Source organism: Amblyomma americanum, chromosome 5, assembly GCF_052857255.1.
Source record: "Amblyomma americanum isolate KBUSLIRL-KWMA chromosome 5, ASM5285725v1, whole genome shotgun sequence".
Lineage (NCBI taxonomy): Eukaryota > Metazoa > Arthropoda > Arachnida > Ixodida > Ixodidae > Amblyomma > Amblyomma americanum.
In genome coordinates this window covers 54,452,093-54,475,099 of record NC_135501.1, presented here as the reverse complement: position 1 = coordinate 54,475,099, position 23,007 = coordinate 54,452,093, and the positions used below count along the sequence as shown (strand labels likewise).

The 23,007-nt window shown below is 45.1% G+C and overlaps 2 protein-coding genes across 2 annotated transcripts; one reads left to right on the top strand and one right to left on the bottom strand.

Moving 5' to 3' along the window:
* Positions 1–8,647: 8,647 nt before the first annotated feature.
* On the bottom strand, positions 8,648–10,963 carry LOC144133882 (uncharacterized). The gene is made up of 2 exons (XM_077666949.1): positions 9,655–10,963; positions 8,648–8,913 (listed from the first exon to the last, which is right to left on the bottom strand). Exons 1-2 carry the CDS (start codon positions 10,961–10,963, stop codon positions 8,648–8,650), a joined length of 1,575 nt encoding a protein of 524 aa, XP_077523075.1.
* Positions 10,964–11,559: 596 nt separating this feature from the next.
* On the top strand, positions 11,560–22,676 carry LOC144133881 (uncharacterized). Its single transcript, XM_077666948.1, has 4 exons — positions 11,560–11,662; positions 12,419–12,522; positions 16,639–16,920; positions 22,049–22,676. Exons 1-4 carry the CDS (start codon positions 11,560–11,562, stop codon positions 22,349–22,351), a joined length of 792 nt encoding a protein of 263 aa, XP_077523074.1. The 3' UTR covers positions 22,352–22,676.
* Positions 22,677–23,007: the final 331 nt, after the last annotated feature.

Here is a 23,007-nt window from a genome sequence, read left to right as displayed (position 1 = left end):
GCGCGGTTGCCGTTCGGTGCGCAAATATATTTAATATTTGGTTTTTTGGGGGAAAGGAAATGGCGCAGTATCTGTCTCATATATCGTTGGACACCTGAACCGCGCCGTAAGGGAAGGGTAAAGGAGGGATTGAAAGAAGAAAGGAAGAGAGAGGTGCCGTAGTGGAGGGCTCCGGAATAATTTCGACCACCTGGGGATCTTTAACGTGCACTGACATCGCACAGCACACGGGCGCCTTAGCGTTTTTCCTCCATAAAAACGCAGCCGCCGCGGTCGGGTTCGAACCCGGGAACTCCGGCTCAGTAGTCGAGCGCCCTAACCACTGAGCCACCACGGCGGGGCACGGGGGCACCGTTCGGCCTCGTTTTTACTGATCAGTGTTTACGCTCCGCCGCACTCTCCGATGACTCCGGTCTTCGGAAAGATTTCTGCGGCGTTGGCTCTTGCAGCCGAAATTCCGGCTGTCGTTGCCGGGGATTTTAATGCAAAACACGAGGTATGGGGTCCGGACCTCTGCGATGTGCGTGGGGGCGACCTCTTGTGCTTCGCGTCGGGGGCGGACCTCCTCGTCCTCAATGATCCCTCCTCGCCACCCACGTATTCCAACAAATACATTGATAGTTGGATTGACGTGACCCTGGCTAGTCCGGTGCTTGCGCTGGCGGGCTTTAGCAGGTCGGTGGCCGGAACCGAGTCGCTATCAGAACACAGACATATTGAGGTTCGCTTTGGCGCTGGCGACGGGCCTCGCGATGGGGTTCTAACCTCTAGCGGGGCGGCCCGCGTCATTGCCGCGATCAGCAGACACCATTTCTTTTCTGCGGTCGTTGGTGGCGACCTCGGTTCCGGTGGCGCGCTCGATCTTGTAGTCCAGCGCTTTCACGATGTGTTCGACCGCGAACGCCGCAGCTATTCCTCAGCCCGCAGGATGCTTTCTTTGCGACGAGAGCGCGCGTCGTGATGGACGGACGACCTGGCCCTCGAGCGCAAGCGTGTGCGTGCGCTGAGGAGGCGTTTTCAGCGCACGCGAAACGCATCGATGCGTGCAATTTACAGGACGGCCTTTAGCGGGGCCCTGGCCCGGTTCAGGAACCGTGTCGCGGCTGCGTGGCAGGCGGCCGCGCGCGAGCTTGCCCGCGAGGCCACTCTTCAAAATCTTTACGGGCGGCCGTTCAGGAAGGCGTTACCCCCTCTGCTCCCTCCGGTCTTGCGACCCGACGGAGAGATGACGGATTCCGTTCTGGCGACGGCCGCGGTCCTCCTGGAAGCGCAGGTCCCGTGTGACGACATGGAGTCGGACGCGCCCGAGCACGTGGCATTGCTTGTAGTGGCGGCCCGTCCTTTCTTGGGAGGTCCCGAGGACGTTCCTTTTACCTTTGGTGAGGTTGAGTTGGCGATCTCCCGCACCAAACTAGGGACGGCCTCGGGCCTTGACGGCATCAGCCCTCGCATGCTGCGTGCGCTTTGGTCGGCTTGGTCTGGCTTTTTCATGTTTATTTTTAACACCGCGCTCCGCCTCGGTTACTTCCCCCGAATCCGGCGGCGGGGAAGAATTATCTTCCTTTTGAAGCCCGGTCGTCCGCCCGGGGCCGATAGTAATCAATTCGGTCGTCGGAATGGTGTTGGAGCGGCTCCTGTACGATCGCCTGTACCATTTCCTGTCCCGTTGTGGACTGCACCAAGAAGCTCAATTCGGATTCATGAGGGGTGGGGGCTGTTCAGGCCCTTCACGCTCTAGTTTCCAAATTGCGGCAGCTGCGGGACGCCGGTCTGCACGCGCTGCTTATTTCCATAGATTTCCAGGGGGCATTTGACAGTGTGTGGCATCCCCTGGTACTGAGTTCGCTTGGTGACTGGGGGTGCCCGAGGAACCTCTGCGCGTTGCTCCGGTCGTTTCTTTCTGACCGAGAGGTGGTTTTCCGCTGCTTTGCGGGAAACGCGGTCGCGCGTCCCACCTTGGGTAGCCCGCAGGGATCCCCACTGTCTCCACTGCTGTGGAATGTCGTAGTGCGTGGCGGTGGGCATGCCGGAAGGTGTGTCGCTCCCGGCGTACGCGGACGACGACGTCGTTCTGGTGCCTGGAGCCGGGAGTTAGGACGTTGAACGTTTGGCGGACAATGCGCTCGGTCGAGTTGCTGCGTGGGCGAGAGGGGTGAGGATTACTGTCTCACGCGACAAGACGGTGTGTGTGCTCATTTCTCCTCCTCGGAGGGGAATGGGTCGCACTATCCCTGCCGAAAATTTCCGTAAGAAGCCTTATGGAAAACTTAAGGATTCCACATATTTCCACAAAAATTTGTATGGATGCTGTATGGACTTATGGAGTCCACAGTTTTGTGGAAAGTTATGGATTTTGCGGAGTGCGTGGGGTGGTTGCGGACACATGTGGACAATGACTTTACGGGTGATGGAGTTTTATGGATGGGTGTTATGGAGAGACTTTGTGGACCACAGGAATCCATAAAATCTCGACGCGGAGTCCGTCAATTATGTATGGAAACTGACGGACAGTGTGGAAGTGGGTTGAGAACACAATTGAAGCTTGCAATTCCTGCAAAAGGCATACGACCAGGTATGCACAATGACCACAGCCTCCAATGGCAGTATATTAGTACCAGATATAATCAATTTAATTTTATAGCCGCCGCGGTGGTGCAGTGGTTAAGGCGCTTGACTGCTGACCCGAAAGATGCGGGTTTGATCCCAGCTGCGGCGGTCGCATTTCGATGGAGGCAAAATGCTAGAGGCTCATGCACTGTGCTATATGTCAGTGCATGTTAAAGAATCCCAGGTGGTCGAAATTTCCGGAGACCTTCACTATGGCATCCCTCATATATGGCCCATTAAACACCCCATAAACCACAATTAAGTAACACAAATGAAGCATATACTTGCAATGTATACTCATACACATAATGATCGGTTTATTGAATACAACTGATATATGCACTTCAAAACCAATATTTCTCATGTTTACAATGCAGTTTAGGAGCTGCAAGTAAAACTGCTGAAAATCATAAGTAGCCGAGCCGACCATGCAGTGCTCATCTGATAGCAGCAGCCGTATTCCAATGAAGGTGGAGTGCAAAAAGCGGTGTGCTATGCGTTGTCGGCACGTGTTAAAGAAAACTATGCTGTCTGAATAATTCTGGTGCCCTTTACTTCAATGCAATCCACTTATAACGACATTTAGAAAAACCAGAAAATTTGATGGTTATAACCGATTAACGTTATATCTGGACTGGCAAAAAAAACACATCCATGTATTCCCCCATGCATGTAGGCATTACCCCATAAATGTAAGGGCGCACAGCGTCTTGGCACTCTGCCAAGTTAGCCGAGCGAGCCACCCCACCCCCTCCGGAGCTCCCGTCAAAAGATAAACAGGCAGTAATGTTATCGGCATAATCATCATAGAGCATCTTGGTGCACTGCCAAGGACTGTGATGCAGACAGCGCAAAATGGGGAACGTGCAAGAAAAGGGAACACTTAAAAAAAGTAAATTCTCAACCACATTGGGCGGAAAATAATTTTTTAGTCAATGTTGCGCGGCAGCGGCCAAGCAAGCTCCTCCCTCCAGCTATTGTGTCAACGATAGTGCTTGGTTCTCGAGGCCGTAGGCAACGCTCCCCCACGGATTTCGCCATGCCGGTCCGTTCGGAGTTTTTACCTCGTTCACTTCAAAGGATTTTGTTTTTTATCAAGCTTTCAGAAAAAGTTTGACTGTAAATACCATCTGGGTGGCTAGAATCCTATCATTCTATAAGCTATTTCACCAATAATTCTATCGTTATATACGGTTTATTTTCATATAGTGGCAATGGGAGAATTCAGAAATCTAAAGAATTTGATAGTTATAAGCGATATATCATTATATCTGGTATCATTATAAGTGGATTACACTGTACAGCACCTCTTATAGCCCAGGTATTGCTTTGGAACGTTCGACCATGCTGTACAGTTTACTTTAAATTTTCACCGTGCACTAAAGAGGAATCTGAACTTACTGTGGGAACTCAATCTACACAATCCGGGCGTTCTTGGAAACTTCGAATTATGGTCCTGTGTGGCTGATTGCCCTAATTATACCAGATTAAACATCCCGGCTCCCGCCTTTTGCTTGAACTCAACGCAGTAGGTAAGTGCCTTTAGCCAGCCCAGTGGCGGCTTCACTTTCGCTTATTTTTAAGTTTCTGTGAATAAACAGCTTCAGTCACAGACAATACAGGCACAGGTTATGCCCATAGAAATAAAAATGCATGTGGACTCTGATTTACGTGTCACTTCGCCAATGACAGAGCGGCAAGCCGCCATGGGACTGCCCGACTCTTTAGTTGACTCCTCCTACCTGCCATGTTGAGTTAAGAAAAAAAGAAGGTGGGAGCCAGGACGTTTCATCCGATTTAATTAGGGCAATCGGCCTCACAGGACAATAATTCGAAGTTTTTAACAATGCCCGGAATGTGTAGATACAGTTCCCGTGGTAAAAAGACGACTTCAGATTCTTTACTGTGCCTTTAATCATGCTCAATGAAGTTTGGCAGCTTGCAAATGTACAGCCCCTCTTCTTCCGCAAATTCAATCAACACACATGGCGCATGGATATCTTTCAGTTTCAATACAGTAATAACACCTGAAAGAGATCGAAAGCATTCCATGATGTGCGGAGGTAGCTTGTGCTGGCTTTCCATGCAAACAACCTTAGTGCACAACAAAATGCATTCTCTGGTTTCATTTTCGGTAACCTGAAAAATGCGGTTTATAACAAAGAAATCATTCTCTGTTGTGCAAATAGCTGTACTGTTGCTCTTCTTTGCCCTCTCATACCTTGTGCTGTGCAGCACAGTGGAGCGGAAACTAAACCGAAAATGCTCCTCAAGAGAAGGAACGTATCCAAAGCTCAACATAAGGCTGTTTTTTTCTTCTGTTGAAAGCACGGGAAATGGATCACAAGCTCCAAATATATAAGAGTTACCCACACGTGTGGCATTCAGAGTGAGTGGGTGCCCCAGCATTGTGCATATGAAATTTCTGGCTTGCTCCTGAACAGTGCAAAGTGGCATAGCCAAATCCACTTGCTGCAGCATAATCATTTTTTCAATGACCTGGTCAGGTGCCCCATTTGCTGATGTTATTGCTCTAAGCACCCTACCATTCCCAGTTTCAAAAACAAATGCCGAATGTGCCCACAGTGGCCCGAAGTTCTTAGCAGCCTTCGCCAGGTGGAGAAGCTGGTGGACGTTGAATGTCATCAGCCGCGCTCCATACAGTGCTGGCATCCGTGAAACGAAGTCCTCTAGTAGGCGGCCTGCACCAAGATAGTACTAACATCTCACTGTAAAAATATCTAGTGATACCAAAAATGTAACGTGTAATTTAGGTGCGTTCCATTAGTAATATCAGATAAAGAAAGTAATTACGTGAACCACAAGAGGACAACTGATAAGTACTTTCTAGAATAAGCTGATAACCAGAGAAGGGATGTTGAAGACTGTGGGAACATACTACAGGAAATGCAAGCTCATACGGCCGAGTCAGGCTCGAAACAGAAAAACAGTATTTAATAATAAAAACAAACATGAGATAACTTTGGAAAAAAAAAGGATTGAGCCCACTGCTATGCGGCGCTCATGAAACCATGAGCTTCTAAACGTCCTTTTAAGCATAGCATTACTTGGCTCATGCTTGGCGTGAGCAGAATGTGAACGAATGATGGATGGCCATAGAACAATGAACAGAGAGAACACAGAGAGAGAGGGGAACCTCTCATGGTGAACAACAAGCTGTCTAAACGGCATTCTTTAGAGAATATGCAACTGCAGCTGGAAACTACTAATCCTGATTGTCAGAAAAGTAATTGAAATGTAGAGTATCGTGGTCAATAGACTGGACTAAACTGCACGCTGAAAGCAGCGCTAGTCATTGAGGCACCCTAAGATAGACAATCCTGAATGCTCCTAAAAAAAAACTGAGCAGCTGCAGAGTGCTGTCACATCAACTCTTAGAGAAAGACCACCACTAAGCACAGCACACACAAGACTAGAGGCTGTATCTATCAATGGCTAACAAAAATGCACTTTTTTTCAGCAAAGAGACTATTTAATTAAGCTTTCAGTACCCCTCAAGTGGGCAACAACATGCAAACACTCAACTTTTGAAGGGACACTGAGTGACAAATGAAGTAGGCCTGTATAGATTAAAGCAGCCTAATAAAAATGCAATGGGAAATCTTATGAACTAGAAAACATCACAAAATTAAATGTAGATATCACCACCATCAGTCGTTGTCAGATGATAACTGCAATGATATGTAGGCAGTTTTCACTCACATATCCCTAGTTGACATTGCCATGCGCTTCATGCAGTGACCGCAGAGTCCTTTCCAGTCAAGTCGTCATGAATTTGAATCGTCTCATTTGCAGGTTCGTCCTTAAGCTATATCAGACTACATTAGTACATCCTGCAGTGGCACCACTTTAGTGAAATATTCAAGAATGACACAATCTATAGAGCAAAGAATAAAAGAATCAGAAGCAGCACAAATACTACAAACCACAATAAACTGTTCATGACAAACACCTGCAGACCATAAGCACAAGGCTCTCCTTGCTTTGAGATGCCACATTTTTTCCCTGAACTACCAATAAGTACTTTTGGTGCCTAGCTTCTAATACTGCATTATACAGCTGGGCCTCACCTGCATGATTTATTTGCTGCAATGTCAGCTCTTCCAGCAGTAGGGTGAATATGGCTTCAACCAGCAATGCAAAGTGGTTCAGGTAGCGCTGAGGTAGTATGCCCAAGCAGCAGGGCAGGGCATAAAAAAGCAACCAATGCCGCCATTCGCTGGCTTTCCAGTGGCACTTGTCCTTGAGCGAACGTGGCAGACGGGTGAATGAATGAGGTGGCTTTATTGCCAGCAGCCTTCTGTCCACTTTGGCCATTGTTACGGGGCGCCCTGCACAAATAAAAATGTTGTGCACTTGGCGCTGGTGTGCACGTAACAAGGGCAATGGCTTATCACTGTTTACTGTTCTAGTCTAAAAAGCAGCTTTCTAACCATAGCAGCTGAAGCTGCATGCACAAATTTTGTGGGCCCTTTTAAGCATTAAATCTCAACATAGCAGCAGGACATCTTGTAAAAAAAAAGGGCACTGAAATGACGTCAGGCACTTACGTTGCATAGAAAACATTGAGAAGGGTAACAGAACAAAAAATCTCTGCCTTTGTCTTCACATGCTGCAGACAAATTCACACAAACTGGCTGAGAAGATGGCACTGGCTGCTGTGACGCAGAATTAGAACATAAGTGAACCAACGTGAAAGGCGTTGGATTAGGTTACGTTCCAGCATGGCACAACATACCAAGATGTTATGTCGCACAGCTCACAATTCCAAGGTGAAAATTATGACACCACTTTGTTTTGACTTATAATTCAAGCTCTATAAATGAATTTTTTCTGGATCCACTGTCATAAGTTTATGGAGACCCGCCGTGGTGTCTCAGTGGTTAGGGTGCTCGGCTACTGAGCCGGAGTTCCCATGTTCGAATCCAACCACGGCGGCCACGTTTCGCATCGATGGAGGTGAAATGCAAAAACGCGCCCGTGTGTTGTGCGACATCAGTGCACGTTAAAGATCCCCAGGTGGTCGAAATTATTCCCCAGCCCTACACTAGGAGCCCTCTTTCTTCCTTTCTTTCACTCCCATAGTTTCTGCGCCATTTCCTTTCCTCAAAAGCCAATTTTGATGTTTATGGAATGCAATATCAGATAGAGAAATTAATTGCACTGCTGTTTTTGCATGCAGCCTGGAATGTTTAAATTAGAAGGTGCAGCATTAAACTTCAAGTGATATGAACAAGATGCTAAGAAATTGAAATTTTTGCCAAAGTTGCATTCTGCAAGCTGTTGGTGATTGCTTACAACCAATGCAAATAATATGAACCCCTACTGGCGTTCAGTGGCACTGCGTGGCTGTCATGAAAATCATATCCAGGTTCCTTTTTTCGAGCTGCACAAATGCAGCTTACCTAACTTTCTGAGCACTCAAGCATGCCAGACTGTTCTTTATTGTTTGTGAAACTATGAACCTCCTCATGCTCATAAGTCCCTTAGTGCTTTGTCGTAAGTTAGTTATTTTTCATGTCTAATTTTGATAGCAGGACATAGGACCACACCTTGTTTGAGGAGCCAGCTGAATGAGCACTGCAACTTGAACATCAAAGCTAAGCTCCATCGTGTCAGCAGCTGAACTAGACGGCAACAGTTAATTAACCCTTTCTGGTCAGGTATAGCTTCCCCACTGACTCCTGCAATGGTCAGCATTCTTTTGGTCTTTCCAGCTCCTCGCAATGAAAGGGAGTGCCACATCATGGCTTGGTTATAAACATTTATTTAAAGCCCTGTGCCGAGCCATGCCGGACTATACCAACCACACGCACACTTTTCCACTGTCGGGTGATGCCCGAGGTATGACCGGAATGGGTTAAGGAGTACCAGCCAGTAACAACCTTTGTTATCTCTTTTTTCCTATGCTTAATTTAGGTCAATGTACCCTTCAGCAATGTAGTACAGAGTATTAGAAAAAATTTTAAGGTTACTTAGTGCTATAATGAGTAGAAGTGTAGCCTTTTTACTTTCTCCGCTACTTACCAATGTAGAACGGTTGCTGAGAGTTTGCTGAATCAAACCACTGGTCAGTAAGACATTTCGTGACCCCAATGAGCACACAATGCATATACTCCACTGTGTGGCCAAACACAATGTTAAAGTGTTTCAGGTGATTCAGTGGTGACTGCCCTTTAAGCCCATTCACAGCATCTTTGATCTTCTCCGCAAACTCCATGTCTTTCGGCATCTCCCCTGGGGTCCGCTCCTCACCGACTGTAACACTCATGTACCTTTGGGCCCCTGTTGAAAGGAGAGAAATAGTGTGCATGCTCGATTATTTGCCTGCAGAAAGCAGAATCTACAGGAATTAAGCAATGCCTGCATATGTTTTATGCACTAAACTATTATGAGCAAAAGTAATCGATCCAACTGTCCATGGTGTGAACCATATTCCACGCTGCATGCTGGCGCTGCCTGACGAAACGCTCATATTGTTGAAAACGTCGCAGTGTGCCAATCTTGACACTAGGAGCACTTCGTCAGGTAGCATCCACATGTATACAGTGCAGTTTGGTTTGGAGTGCAGACTGAAAGCCCTTACTTTTGCTTATGACAGTACTCTTGCTGGGTATAAGTCTCTCACGTGACATTCGCATGATGTATCTAGATAAGGAATTTTAGGCCCGCCTTCAATACTTTGCACCTCATATCTGCTGTCACGGAGAAGTGTGGCACATGATCTATATCACATGTTTCTAATGGCAAATTTTTCAGCAGCCAGAGCTTTCATAAAGTGCACTGACAACTTTGATACAAACTGACCGCTGCAAATGCAACGTTTTTCCTTAGCAGTATTTGAACACCGCTTCAACTTATCCATTTTTTGGTCATAGCCAGCTCAGACAGAACACTCTAAATGCATTTCAGGGCATGTTACAAGCTGTTCAATAATAAGATTTGAAATTATTAAGCATATTTACTAAGTTAACATACATGCACAAGTGTTCAGCCAGATGCAATGACAAATTTGATCAACCATACCTTCGTGAAACTCGGCACAATTGTAGCACCAAGGGCAGCCGAAGAGACCATTAAACTGGACCATGTTGATCACAGATGCTCGGGCTGGCGCATCCACGCAGCAGCACAGTACATGAAGTCCTGATGACAGCAATGTATGACCTGCCTTCCAAGTGATCTTGCCAAACTGATTGATCTCTTCAACAAATTTGGTTAAGAAGGTTCTCATGTACGGGTGCTGGCCGAACCACAGCCCACCTATCAAGCAGTTCTTTAGCCTGTCGCAAGGTGGCAGCTCGTTAATCAAAAACTGGATTGGCCACACAGATGATGACGATGACTTGAATACGGGGCTTCCATCTGTGTTGATAGTGATGGTAAGATCCATCCAGCCAATTTTGCCGCTCTTCCTCAACTCCTCGGCCATAGATCCACTTGTGATGTCCTGCAACAGTGTGGCTCCTCCTTGCTGAATGACTGCCTTTAAGTTCACAAGTCTTTCAAACAATGCAGCCTTTGATTTTGCAAGCAAACATTTCATCTGTTCTTTCAAATCTAAAATAATGAAAAAATGTCCCCTAGCTTTTAGAACACAAAGTTCCGTGCTAACCTCGCAGTCCGGGCACCTCATTGATGACATTCCGGGCACTGACACAAGCACACTGCCACAGGTGTCACAATAAAAAAACCGCTTCACCAGCCTTTCCTTGCGCGACGACCAAAGCTTTCGGAACACAAACTTTGACCGAGGAAGTACATCTCCTTTAAAGCCAAACAGACCATCTATGAGGCGCAGCAGATCATTCAGGGCCTCCCAAGTGAGTCCATGAGTGACGACAAACGCCATTATCATTATTATCGCGGCTGCCTTTGTCGTTGTGGAGCCCGGATTTACTGCTGCCTCAAGCTCGACAAAGTCCGATGCCAGAAACTCGCGTTCGCCGTCGTCGTTTTCGGTTTCTCCCGACGTAGAACTGCTGTCTTCGGGTGTTTCGCCAAGCCGGTCAAAGTCGTCTGTTTGGAACAAATCTTCGTCATCGTCATACGAGGTGCCGCCTGCCTGCTCATCGTGGGCACTCAAAGTAGGCGAGGCTGGCTGCGCCGCTTGTTCTGCTGCTGGTTGCTCGCCACTTGGAAGGTTCAGCAAATCGCCCACAACGCCTCCGCCGTTGACATCTCCGTCGTTGGCAGCTGACGTCGATGAGGCACAATGCTGAGCGCGAAGCCGCACTTCTTGCTGCCTCCTGTAAAGTGTGGTCTTCGGGACAACAAACGGTTCGTCTTTGTAGAAATAACGCTTCCGTCGTTTCTTGGTCACGTCCCCATCCATAGTAGTCTAAGAAAAACTAAATGAAACAGGCAGGCAAAAAATACCAAACTAGAATGGGAGATTGAACAAAATAGCAGCAGAAGGTGACAACAAAGTGACCACTGCTCTATCGGTCTTGACCGGTCTTGACTCTTGAAGTCTTGATTGTCTTGACTTTCGCCCTCCAGATACAACCGCGAAATGCGCTGTGCAAAACACTGTAGCAATTTGAAGTCCACTGGGTACCTGCAGTCGGCTTTGTTCTACGCAAAAAAGAACTGTAAAGTTTATAAGTATTCATTAAAATATGCTCCGCGTGCGCGCTAGAAAAAATTGCCTTTTCAAAGCATGGCCATAACAAGCCAAAAGTATCCAAAGCTTCTAGCCATCGTAGCTGTGTTAGGTATTAGGTGCAATTTTTTGGGGTCCCTAGCTGCGCTGCTTTGTTAGCCTACGAAAATATTTCTTTATTATGGAGCCGTTGCTCGCATACGTGCTGTATAAAGACGGTGAAAAGGCCGTCGTGCCAGTCAGCCTAATAAAAGATTATTGCCCAAAATCTACAAAGGGCTTGGCGAAAAACAAGTTGGTCTACTGGCGGGACAAAGACGCTCTGGATGGCGGTGATGAAGATTATTATGGGCAAGGACAAAGGGATCAACGTCATTGTTGCATCATGCCCCTGGCTTCCTGCTTACTTAATTTCAGCTTTGGCAGAGTGTAACTCGCTTTCAACAGCCAGCTATCTTTGCCTTGCATGCCGAGAATACTGACGTTTTTCGAGAACTGAAATCGGCATACTTTTATCGGTTTATTTTGGTTTTATCTGAAATGTCGAACCCCTACTTGTAAGTGACGTGCTCAAGTAGCCTAACTGTTTGCAAAGAGAATGGCTTTGGTTCCTGGAGATTACACAGCGACTCTATCCAAATATGATAGGCAGCGTTATGAGGAGAAAACAAACAGCTGGACCCTTTCGCACTGCGGGCAAGCAGCTGCATCCAGGACATTGACTTGTGGCCATGCGTGGTTGCTTCAGGCATCCACTAATTCTGAATGTCAAGAAAAAGCTTCATTACTCATAAGCAACTGAAGTTGTGGAAGGCGCTGAGGCCTACAACTTGTAATGAGCGACTGGGTGCACGAGCCGTCAGTGAAGGAAGCGTCGGCTGCCACCATAGTCATGGTAACAAAAGACATGGTAACAAAATAATCACAGCTTTGTCATGTTAATTACCACTTCAAGCATGCACAATTCTGGTGTTGGACAGCTCTTAATAGGCACAAATTATTTCTTCAAGGTAGAGATTAACCTTGCATCACTCATGTATAGAATGGCAAGCTGCTCCAGCATGTATTACATAAATCCACGGCTGACAATAATATTTGAAATTGTTCTGCTAATTGTACACTGCTTTGTTCATATGTTGTATAGTTTCATGAGTATTATGTTTAATTGAGATGTCTATAATGCAGCAACGGCAGAAGAACTGGCAAAAAAACTGAACAAGCGAAGGATCCGGTGGCCGAAGCATGTGTTTGATGATGCTGCTCATGAAGCTGCTCAGCAAAGTGCTCAGGTATCCGTCTGTCAATTTGCAATACTTCAGTGGCCAAGTTATTGGAGCATCTGCTTCACATGTGGGAAGTGTGGCATTCAATTCTTAGTGATGCCGGGAACCTGTTGTTGATACAGTGGGTAAAAGCTTTCCTCTGGCCGGGGGCTTCCCACTTTGAGTAAACAGTCACTTTCATTAAACGAAACAACTTTGTAGCATGGCACTGTTTGGCCAAAGCCGACCTTGCATCAGGAAAAGTGTCATTAGCAGCAGCTCTTTCCTCTGTTCTTCGCTTTCGAATATTTCGTAGTGCATCTCATGTATTTGCTTGCCTATTTTAGCTGTGTGCTCCATTGTGGATTGAAAGACTGAAGTACAAGCGAGTGGGGAGATGCGCAAAGGAAAGGAAGCAGCCTGTGTATGATCAGTATTCGTAATTTATTCTAATGGGCTCCAGTCAAACCTCGGTGGGAGGCTTATCAGGCCTTCCTGACAATAATGTCCTTTGTAGCCTAAGAATAAATCGGGTACCTGAAGCCTGGCCGACGAACTAGTGCTAGCTTTGGCAGTTTTATCAATCCTTGACCATTAAAGACCTTGTATGTAACAGTAATCTGTGAGTTCAACTCTTGTTGCAGATTACATTTGGAAGACCAGCAATTATTTGAGAATTCAGGGAAAATAATAGAGTTATACTCAGTGTGCACAAGCTGTCTGTAAAGAGACACTGAATGGGAATACTAAGAAAAAGGGGCTTTGACAGCCTATTTTCACGCATACCCTGCTTATCGCATTTAATTCTCAACTCGTTTAATTAAAATTCCCCCAAATTTCAGTTGATTCTGTGCGGCAAATATTTTGAAAACGATTTTTTTCTGTTTCTTCTGCGAACTGCTTGCTGGTCTGGCAACAACCTCTGATCGCTGACGTTAGAAGGGCATGCGCACCCCGCGTTGTCTGCAGCGCGCTGTTGAGGTGCTTGCATGCACGTCATAGACGGCGGTCGCTCGAAAACTTTTCTTTTTTTTTTTTAGCTTATCCAAATAAAATACATTTTCACTGTTTTCTTTTCAGAAGCCATCAGCTTAGTACGCTAGCTGAGAAATCCTTAGGAAAGCAGACTTGCTTGTGGCACCCCTTTTCTGATTGTTGAGGAAACAGAAATCGATGGACCCCTGCTTTATTATTTACGCTCATAAACAAGTTATTTTTATGTTATGAGTGTGGTTTCTTTTGAGCAGTCGAGTGCTTTCGTATGCGAAAAGCGGCACGTGCCGTGCATTGCATGCCTTCGCCGATGTGCGCCGTGAAAGCCGCGTCGTTTTGTAGCTGGATACCAGTTTGTTGTCCGCTATTCATTGGCTTGATAATTAAACTCAAACTATCACAAGGTGGCACTGGAGTAACCTTGAGGCACGAAAGGAGCAGAGAAAAATGCCGAATGAGACGGCTTCCCGCTGCATGTGTGCATTTGTAACATACATTCCCTTCGGCTCATAGAAGCCTTTTGCAGGAACCAAGCCGCTTGCAAATCCCTACGCGACTCGAATGTTTTCACTGCCCACACCGATGAATGGTCGCCGCCGTCTAGATGAGTGCTTGAAAATGATAGCACATCATTTAGCGTTTACTGTGCGTGCGCATTGCGGCCTAGGAATGCGATGATCACAACAACATGTAGCCCCGCGCTGGGATTGTTTACATAGCTGTGCGCAAACAGTACTGCTTGGCATAAAACTCAAAGTGGGCTCTCCTTATCTTAAATATTACGTAGTATTGCTCGCAAATTGTAGCTTTCCTCGTCTACACACTATGATAACACTGCAATAAGCACCGCTGATGCTATGTCGCCTGCTTGGGAAAAGCCTCGCATAGGACTGGCACTTCCCGCTGAATGCATCTGCTTCCTCTTATGTCATCAGTATTTGATTTTAAAGCGCTTTAGCTAAAGATAAGTTTGGACATTACTTGAAATAATGAAAACTACCAGATTTGTTGTCCACAGTCGACGCCGACTGCTGCTGCCGGCTGCCTTCAGCACATGCTGTGAACACCGGGTCACATATCGACACTTCCCCTTTATTGTACTCGCACCCTGCGATGTAGGCAGTCGTCGCTTTGAGGGCACTGTAGCCAAAGTTAAGCTCAACAGCTATTTAAGGTGCTAAAACTCGCGAATTCGCTCTTTGCAATCGCCGAAATCGCACACACGAATCCTGCGTACTCGCTAGGCCTCGTCACGAAACGGGCCGGCGGTCCACCGTTGACCGAAACTCAAGATTATGGCGAAAGTTCCTTACTGATTTTTAATAAAGTGTGAAGTTATGAAATGCAACCGCTCGGTTTGCTTTTTTCGATGTGGATAAGGTACACAAGCGCTGCCTTTCGGGCCGTCTATTCACCGGGTGTGAAGCTTTCGCTCGGCCGCACAAGCCTAGGCGACGGCGATTAGTGGCACCGTCGTGCGGCTTTTTCTGTCCGTGTCGCTTGCCTCGCTGATAGGTTCTATGCGCAGGCACCGAATAAAAGCACATCTTCGCTCGTGCACGAACATCGCGCGTATGTCGCCGTGGCTAGCATCAGGTCCAATAAGTTTTAAAGTTCTTAAGTTTAGTAAAATATGTCATATCAACTAGCCCCCACCACACTCTGCCAGTTCCTACTACGTTCACTCTTTTTACATTACTGCGATACGAGGTCATTGGTCCTGCTGGCGTCGTCGTCGGTATAGCTTGACAGACTAGTGCGTCAGCGATGGCATTTGCATACCGACCAGCCAACCGATCGCCGTAGCATCGGCCTAGTGTAACCGGACCCTATACCGAAGAATGAAGAATAACTGCGTTACAATTATTAACGCTTGGCCTTGTGCAGACGAGACTGTGGCATTTCAGCTCTGCCAAAACATGCTGACCTTTCTCTGAATGCTCGGTTCAGGTATTTATCTACAAATGAGGCAGTGAGTACAGCATCCTTTATTTTTTTTTCATTTAATGTTACCTCCACATTTCATGAGAGTGAGCATAATGATTTGACCAAGCATATTCAGGAAACTGCCTAATTCAAGTATTCGAGGGACTCCGGCGCTGGTTCATCACAGACTCGCGAGTTTGGTTGTTTATGCATACGTACCACCTTTTCAATGGTGAGGATTTTATCCTTCATAGCATGCCCGTACAGGAGAAAACAATACATTTTATAATTTGAGAATGCCACAAGCGCGCGGAAAGAAGCCTGTTCAAAGGCTTAACAGAGAACTGAACCGCTTGACTCTCTGCCGAGCAAACAAAACGGAGTGTGAATCTTGCAAGCATACCATTCTAAACATGCTCATAGCATGGCTGCACACAGGGTGGATGCACAGAATGCAAGGTAAAAGTCTCTGTAGTGACATTCCTGTCTCACCTTCCTGTCCATCATCTGGTTTGCGCTGTTTTTATGTATTTCACATTCTTGACTGCTTGGCCGTGCGTCGAACCACTCAACCAATTGTTACTGGCGAAGCAGGCACGCCACGAGCTTCAGTTTCTTGAATCTGCATGGGGTGTTACCACAGGTGCTTCACTTGGAAGCAATTTTCTGACTGTCATCATCCTGAGATGTTAATCTATCAATCTATCAGAACTTAGTGTTCCCATCTGGTTTCCCTTTAATAGTGACATTAAAAGGCAGTTATGTGTTTAAATATAGTGACATCACCTGTTGATTTGCTTCTTAATAGCAAAATCATCCACAAATTGAAATTCTTCACTGGTTGATAATGAGTTTATGGCATTAAAATGTTATTATCTGTTTTGTCGAGATGCAACCATGTGGAGTCAAAATGGTCACAGAAATTTTCACCTCATTCGCATAAAAGCCTTGCGTAGGATGATGCACAGAGTTGGTTGGGCAACACTTCTTGTTTTTTGTAGTCAGACAATTGCAGACTACTTGCAAGTTGGTTATGCTGTTTGGAAAGTACTTCTAGTGGGCCCCATGGTATGTGTGCTGAAAGCAAGAAATTGCACCATAATTATGGTTATTCTTCCATTTTATCTCGTTCTTAGAAGTTAGTTTTTTATGGGACTGGAAATTTGCCCATGAATGTGCTTTAGAATGATAGTAATAAGATGTATATGTTCCTTTTCATTTCAGCAGGTTATGAGCCAAAAACAAAAAAAGGCCCAGAAAAAGGAGGCTTGCCACAAAAAGCTGAGCTTTTCTTTTGAAGAAAGCTCTTCTTTAGATGAAGACCTCATGGAGAAGAGGGCACTGGATGGAAAAAAAAAAGAAATAGAAAACCTACAATTGGAAATTAGGTCCCTTAGAAAAAAGCTGTCACAGGAACGCCAACGAAACTATGACCTGCAAGAAGTGGTCATAAAAGGAATTGGTGAGGCACATAACTGTTTGCATCTCAAGAACAAAATTGGTGCATGAGAGATGCAGTGCCAACATTGTTTGCTGAGGTGTTTCTTTGTCAGCGTGGCTGCTGTTAGTTCCACGTTTATAGCAACTATTCTTAGCAAGCATGTATTTGGGCTTTTAGAGAACATTAGGCAGGGGCAATGCATGCTTTGACTAAGATGCCCTATCATAAATGAGGTGGTGAGCCTTGTGAAATTGAGTTCTTTGCCTCAGGGTCTTGATAATATTTTCATTGCTGACTTTCTGGTGGGTAAAATTCAAAACGTTGTGGCGGTATTTGCTGTGAGAAATTCCGTTTTATCTTTTTGAGTAGTATATGAGTGCAGGTGTATAGTGGAATGAGTGGTGGTGTGTAGTGCATAGAAGAATGAGTGACGGCTTCCAGCCAATGATGATGCAATCAAGATAACATGACATATCTATTTTGCCTCATTTCCAAACGGGCATCACATTTGGTGCTGGCATTGCCTTTCCCTGAGGTCTACTTCATTGCTCGTTTTTAAAGGGGGACCCACATGGAGCGAACTTGCACTGCAGAACGCCAACGCTCTTCCGCCGTGCAACACCACAAGCGGCGGAAAATGGGTGGCTGCCACCAGACCGCTGCTGCAAGGATTTAAAAACGGCGTGATTCCATATGCTTAGTAAAATGCTGAAAAGAACAGGTGTGCGTTTACAATTAACCTATTGATTCCATGATGACAAAGAGGACGAATTATTCTTTGTGACCCCTTACTGAACCAAAATAGTTAACCTATTTGAACCTCTTGCACTTCCTGACATCAACCGACGTGTAGTGGCTAAGCCTAGCAGCTTTGCAAATCCAGAATTCTGAAAATCTGGCGCGTTTCATAGCAAAAATTTTGTGCTGCGGGCACCTTCGGACAAAGCGAAAGCTTCGTGCGACTTTTGTTTGCCGTGAACCTGAGGCACAGTGTAGCGGTAACGACGAGTTCATGGTGAAGCGAGAGGCCGCTTCGGCAGGTGCGGCCATGTTGTAGAAGCGGACGGAAGTCTGATGCGGTCGCACCCTGATTGGTCCGCGCTGACAGCCCACGTTGGCCGCTTCCGGCGAGCGGCTGACTGCCGGGCGGATATATCTAGCCCGGCTTGATCAGCTGCGAACGGCCGCCCCGCCGGACGCCAGTTTTTTGCAAGAAAAATGCTCCATGTGGGTCGCCCTTAAGACTGCTTGTTGTTGAATTGGAGCTTCACGAATAGCACTGTGTCGTAATTTGTCATTCACCCCACTGGTCAAACAGATATGCTAAGGTGTGCTTAGAATGGGAGGTGTGAAAAGTGCAGTACATTCACCATTGAGAGGAGTAGCCTGCTTGCACATGAATGTCACTAGGGCAAAATCAAGAGCTGCCATCTAGGGCGCTGGCACCACGCTAGCGGGGAGGCAGCTTGGAAGTATGAACAGCATGTGTGCACACTTGGTTAAGTTGGCGATGTAGGTATCTCATGTAGGATTGTGATATGGTGATTCATGAGTATAAGAACATGACAGTGATTTTGCTCGATAAAATGCATGACACTCGGCACCTTGAAGAGCCGAGTGGCGCCTCTCGCCATTGAAGGATTTGACAATGTCGCTCTGTATAAGGTTGCGATTTCGAACTTTACATTACAAAAGTTTTTCTCTTCGTCGCACCTGTCTAAAAAGATAGGGTTGCTATGTTTACACACAAGTACCCTAAAGGAGACGAGTGTCAGGAAGAGAACTCTCTCATTCATGAAAGGTGCAGTTTCAACATGTTTATATTTAATCTAAATAAAGTGAATGCTCCTGAAATGAATTATAATTACCCATGCTGTGCTGCAATTCTTGCAATGTTTAAAATAAAGTAATTGGGAACTGCATGCAGTCTTGATGTGGGCATTTCTTTTCTGTAGGCAGGTCACATAAGCACAGAAGTAAAAAAAAAGCACAGTACAGCAGATGAAAAGAAATTTTGGCACAGTGTTAAGTGCTCTGGGATTAATGTGGCATCCTTTAGGACAGCAACTTGAGTTCAGACATCTTGAGAGTATATTATGTATGATGCTTCCAATCAGTGGCTCCGTGGCATTTTTAGAGTTTAATGCTGTAAGGACGCTCAGTGAATCTGTATAGATGATGCTGTTTTTGATGTTTTCATTTGTTATTTTCTGCACCGCAACACTAATAGCATAACACTCCGCGGTGAAAACTGTAGCACATGAGGGAAGTTGTACTGCATTTTCATTTTTTCCTTGTATTACTGCGCTTCCTACATGAGCATGAGTTTTTGACCCGTCAGTATAAAATGGAGTGTAATTTCTGTATTTTTCTTGTAGTGCTAGATATTCTTGTATTATCTGGTCGTGTGGTGTACAAGTTTTCCTGAGGCGTGTTAGTGTGACGTCACACACTGTGGGAAGAGTGTACCACGGTGGTAGCGCTTCGCATCTTGGGGCAATATTTTTAATTTCATTTAGTATGTTTAGTGCTTGGCATTTTTCTTCGAAGCGCAAGAGCAACGGCTTAATTGCGTGAGGCTTGTTGTTGAAGAGTATTCTGGATGGGCATTTCGTGACGATTGAGTAACAGAGATGTTTGGGGTGAGAAAGGATTTTGAGGATGTATGTACAAGTTAGTGCAGTTCTTCGATCTTCTAAGGAAGGTTCATTCGTTTCCACATACAGACTTGCTAATGGTGAAGTTCTGTAAGCACCAGAAGACAACCTTAAACCAAGATTGTGGATAGGATCTAGTTGTTTTATGTAGGACGGTCTTGCTGAGCCATATACTATGCACCCATAGTCTAACTTAGAGCGAACCAGAGAACGATATATATGTAATAGGCATGCCCTATCAGATCCCCAGCGTTTTCTTGACAGTAGTTTTAGCACATTGAGGGCTTGGGAAGCTTTTTTCTTTAAGGTGTTTATATGTGGCAAGAAAGTGAGCTTTTTATCGAAAGTTATCCCTAGAAATTTATGCTCTTGTTTGACAGGTAATTGGGTTTGGTTTAGATATATTGTGGGGTTGGCCTGTAGGCCTCGTCTCAAAGAGAACAGAACCGCTACTGTTTTCTGAGGGGAAAATCTAAATCCATGAGGAGCTGTGTATTTAATAGCCACATATGCAGTCATGCAAGGATTTTTTTTTCTGTTTTGGCTGGTCACGGGCTTGAATAGAGTAATCTATCTTAGCAACTAGTTTTCCCGAGAAGATGCACGTATACCCTTTTAATTACTCCACACAGAATGATGAGATGGATAGCTGGCATCTCCTCAAAAATACATTTGTTACAGCAGTGGTTATTACTAATAATTCAAAAGTTATTCTAATAGCAATGCTCGAGTTCTGTATGGGGATATTTTTGTAGATTGTTGGCTGGCATTCGATGTTCGTTTGGCTGGGAAGTACTTAAAGCTGTAACTGAGCACTTCACTTTTTTGGAAGTTATTTCAACAATCTGCGCTCCACCGTGTCATGCCAGCCATTTTGTTTGTTTACATTTTTCAGATTTGCGGTTGACTCTGTCCTTGGCTGGACTTTGATGGCTAAACTTAAGTGCTGCAGAATTGCCAGAAATAATATTTGAAGCCTTAATATTGCCCAGAAATGTTCTTAACAGCTTTTGAAACAGTACGCAACAATTTCAAGCACGTTTTATGGGCGCTGATGTCTTTTAATTAGACTTTTTTTTCACCAATTGTCATTACCATAATTTGCAAATGACATTATTTTTTACCATGTAGGACCAAAAGAGACCGAATGACATTAATTTAGTGACATTAAAGACAAGAAGCCTACATCTGTGCACCACCACCACGCAGATCCCATCGCATCGATCACCCTCTTCGAAGTTCTGCACCTGTGTGCCGGTGCCAACGTCTTTACCAACTCATTATTTTATTGAGTAGCAACTGACTGTAGACGGCCTTCCCTATCATATCGCTGCCATAACTTGCCCATCATTGTTTATGACTGCTGTCACTGGTGCACCATTATCCCACCCTTTATGTAACACCCCATTTGGGATCTTTAATGAAAATAAACTGAAGGGAAATTTGTTAGTGTGGCAGGGGTATTAGACTACTACCTTTTCATTCTTTACTCAATATGAAACCCTCATGCCTGCTTATTGCAAAGGTGCTGTCACATAACTTGCTTGCATAGCAAATAACCTAACACCGTGACGAACTTTATTTAAAATTTAAATAAATGGTAATAGTGCACTTTACTTGCAGAGTTCTTGATTAATACCTGTGTACAATAATTGGGAACTGAAATGACAATTTTATTTTTGCAGGCGCAGATTTATGTGCCCACTTCATCGGTAATCGCCCAGGAGCGGCAAGGGGCCCCAAGAGGCGACACACAGAATGGTGGTAGAGAAAACGAGGAGGTACAGAATGGAGATTTTCATTTTTACTCGCAGCTTTAATGAATGGAATAAGGTTCAGGCCATCAGGTGAATTAACAAAGCCTGACAGTCAGGATGAGCTTGGAAAGAACATTCAGGTCTGATAATCGTCACCCATTAATTTTATATGTTGTTGTTAGTGGTGTGGATGTACGAAAAGTTACTACAGTATGCGTTAATTATGCCTATGTTATCATAAAATGAATTTTCAAGCCCAGCTCCACTGAACGAAAATTTTGTTGAAGTGAAAACAAGCCTGAAAAATGGTTGTTTGTGGCAAGAACTTTGTTGCATTGTCTTCTATGGCTAGCTAACAGGGAATTACAAATATTTTGCTTGATTTCGTTTAGGGGGTTAACTGGAGATGGCTCACAAGAGAGATGTGCTTGTATAGAACTTTTATGAGCATATCACCCGTAAAAGAAGCTCGAAAGCAGTCATAGAGACAGGTACTTTGTACATGTTATGATGAGGAACTGTAAACAAGATTAAAAAATGGAAATTCTTAGGGCTGCACTGATGGCCTGCATTTCCTCAGGCTTCGGAACTGTTGTGGTCTACAAGTCATAACTTCCTCTTATTCCTTATCGTAGCCCAGCTGCTGCATGCACTATGGTTAGCATTAGCACTGTATGAAGATTAAAACAGTTTTTGTTGATTATCAGTAACCAATATTTTACTTGATGATGCGCTTTTTCTTAGTGTGTCTGACATACCTTACTTCAAAATTTTTTTAGGTGCACTTGGCCTGTGGGGTGACCCTCCCTAGAGGGAAATGGGCTTACCTGCAGACACAGCCCAAGGACTCTCTCTTTGTGCGGGAAATGGCAAAGGCTCTATGGGGTATGAAAGAGCTCTACAATAGGAGCATAACCGGTAGGCCCTGCCACCGTTTCCTGCACAAAGAGGGAGTTCCTGAGCTACCAGAGAGGCGGGCTCTTACGCCCGAAAAACTCAAAGCTCTCCGAGGTAAGGTTATTCATTGTAAAGTATTTCGCTGCATGTTACTCTTTTCTCATTCACATATTTGGAGACTATAATGCATTAACACTTGGTCCTTGGAGTTGCATATAATACGAAGTTTATTTGAGGATTCCATAATTGTAGGTACAAACCTGTAACTAACCAGAGGGAAATAACTTTCTCTGCTATGATGACGACACTTGTCACCCTTTCAAAGCATATGGTGCAAGAAACAGTCTGAATCAATATAGTAGAAAGTAATTATAAGGGTCCATTTTTTTCATCTTTCAGTACCATAAAAAGCGCATAGATTGCATCAGTTTCCAAAACTTTGTGTACTCAGTTATTTTTACTGTTTTCAGCGGCCTTCGAGATGCACATGGAAAAGCATCCCAGCATCAAAACGAGGGAGGAGCGCTTGCGCAGCATAAATACATCCCTTGGCGACATGCTGAAAGTGCTGAAAAATTGAGTGGCTACATATATGAATTAAAGATATTTAAAGTACTTTGCTTAGCTGTACATTTTAGCAGCACTTACTTTGGCAGTGAGTGCTGTTCATGCATGTCAACACATATATGTAGAGTCATATATGGAGAAAAGTTTGCATGATGTGGGTTTGCAGAAAAATATTTCTTTAGGCGAAGCAAGACAATCAAAATCATTGGATCATGAGGGCACATGCGTGCTCCATTTGCAAAAATACCAGCTGACTGCATATTGAGACAATGCA

Excerpts from the sequence above, each read along its gene's own strand:
- LOC144133882 (XM_077666949.1), bottom strand. The coding sequence starts at position 10,963 with ATGGATGGGGACGTGACCAAGAAACGACGGAAGCGTTATTTCTACAAA. Across the intron at positions 8,914-9,654 it reads TTGTGCCGAGTTTCACGAAG|GGGCCCAAAGGTACATGAGT; the intron begins GTATGGTTGATC and ends TCCTTTCAACAG.
- LOC144133881 (XM_077666948.1), top strand. The coding sequence starts at position 11,560 with ATGGCGGTGATGAAGATTATTATGGGCAAGGACAAAGGGATCAACGTC. Across the intron at positions 11,663-12,418 it reads AATTTCAGCTTTGGCAGAGT|CAACGGCAGAAGAACTGGCA; the intron begins GTAACTCGCTTT and ends TCTATAATGCAG. Across the intron at positions 16,921-22,048 it reads TCAAGAACAAAATTGGTGCA|GTGCACTTGGCCTGTGGGGT; the intron begins TGAGAGATGCAG and ends AAATTTTTTTAG.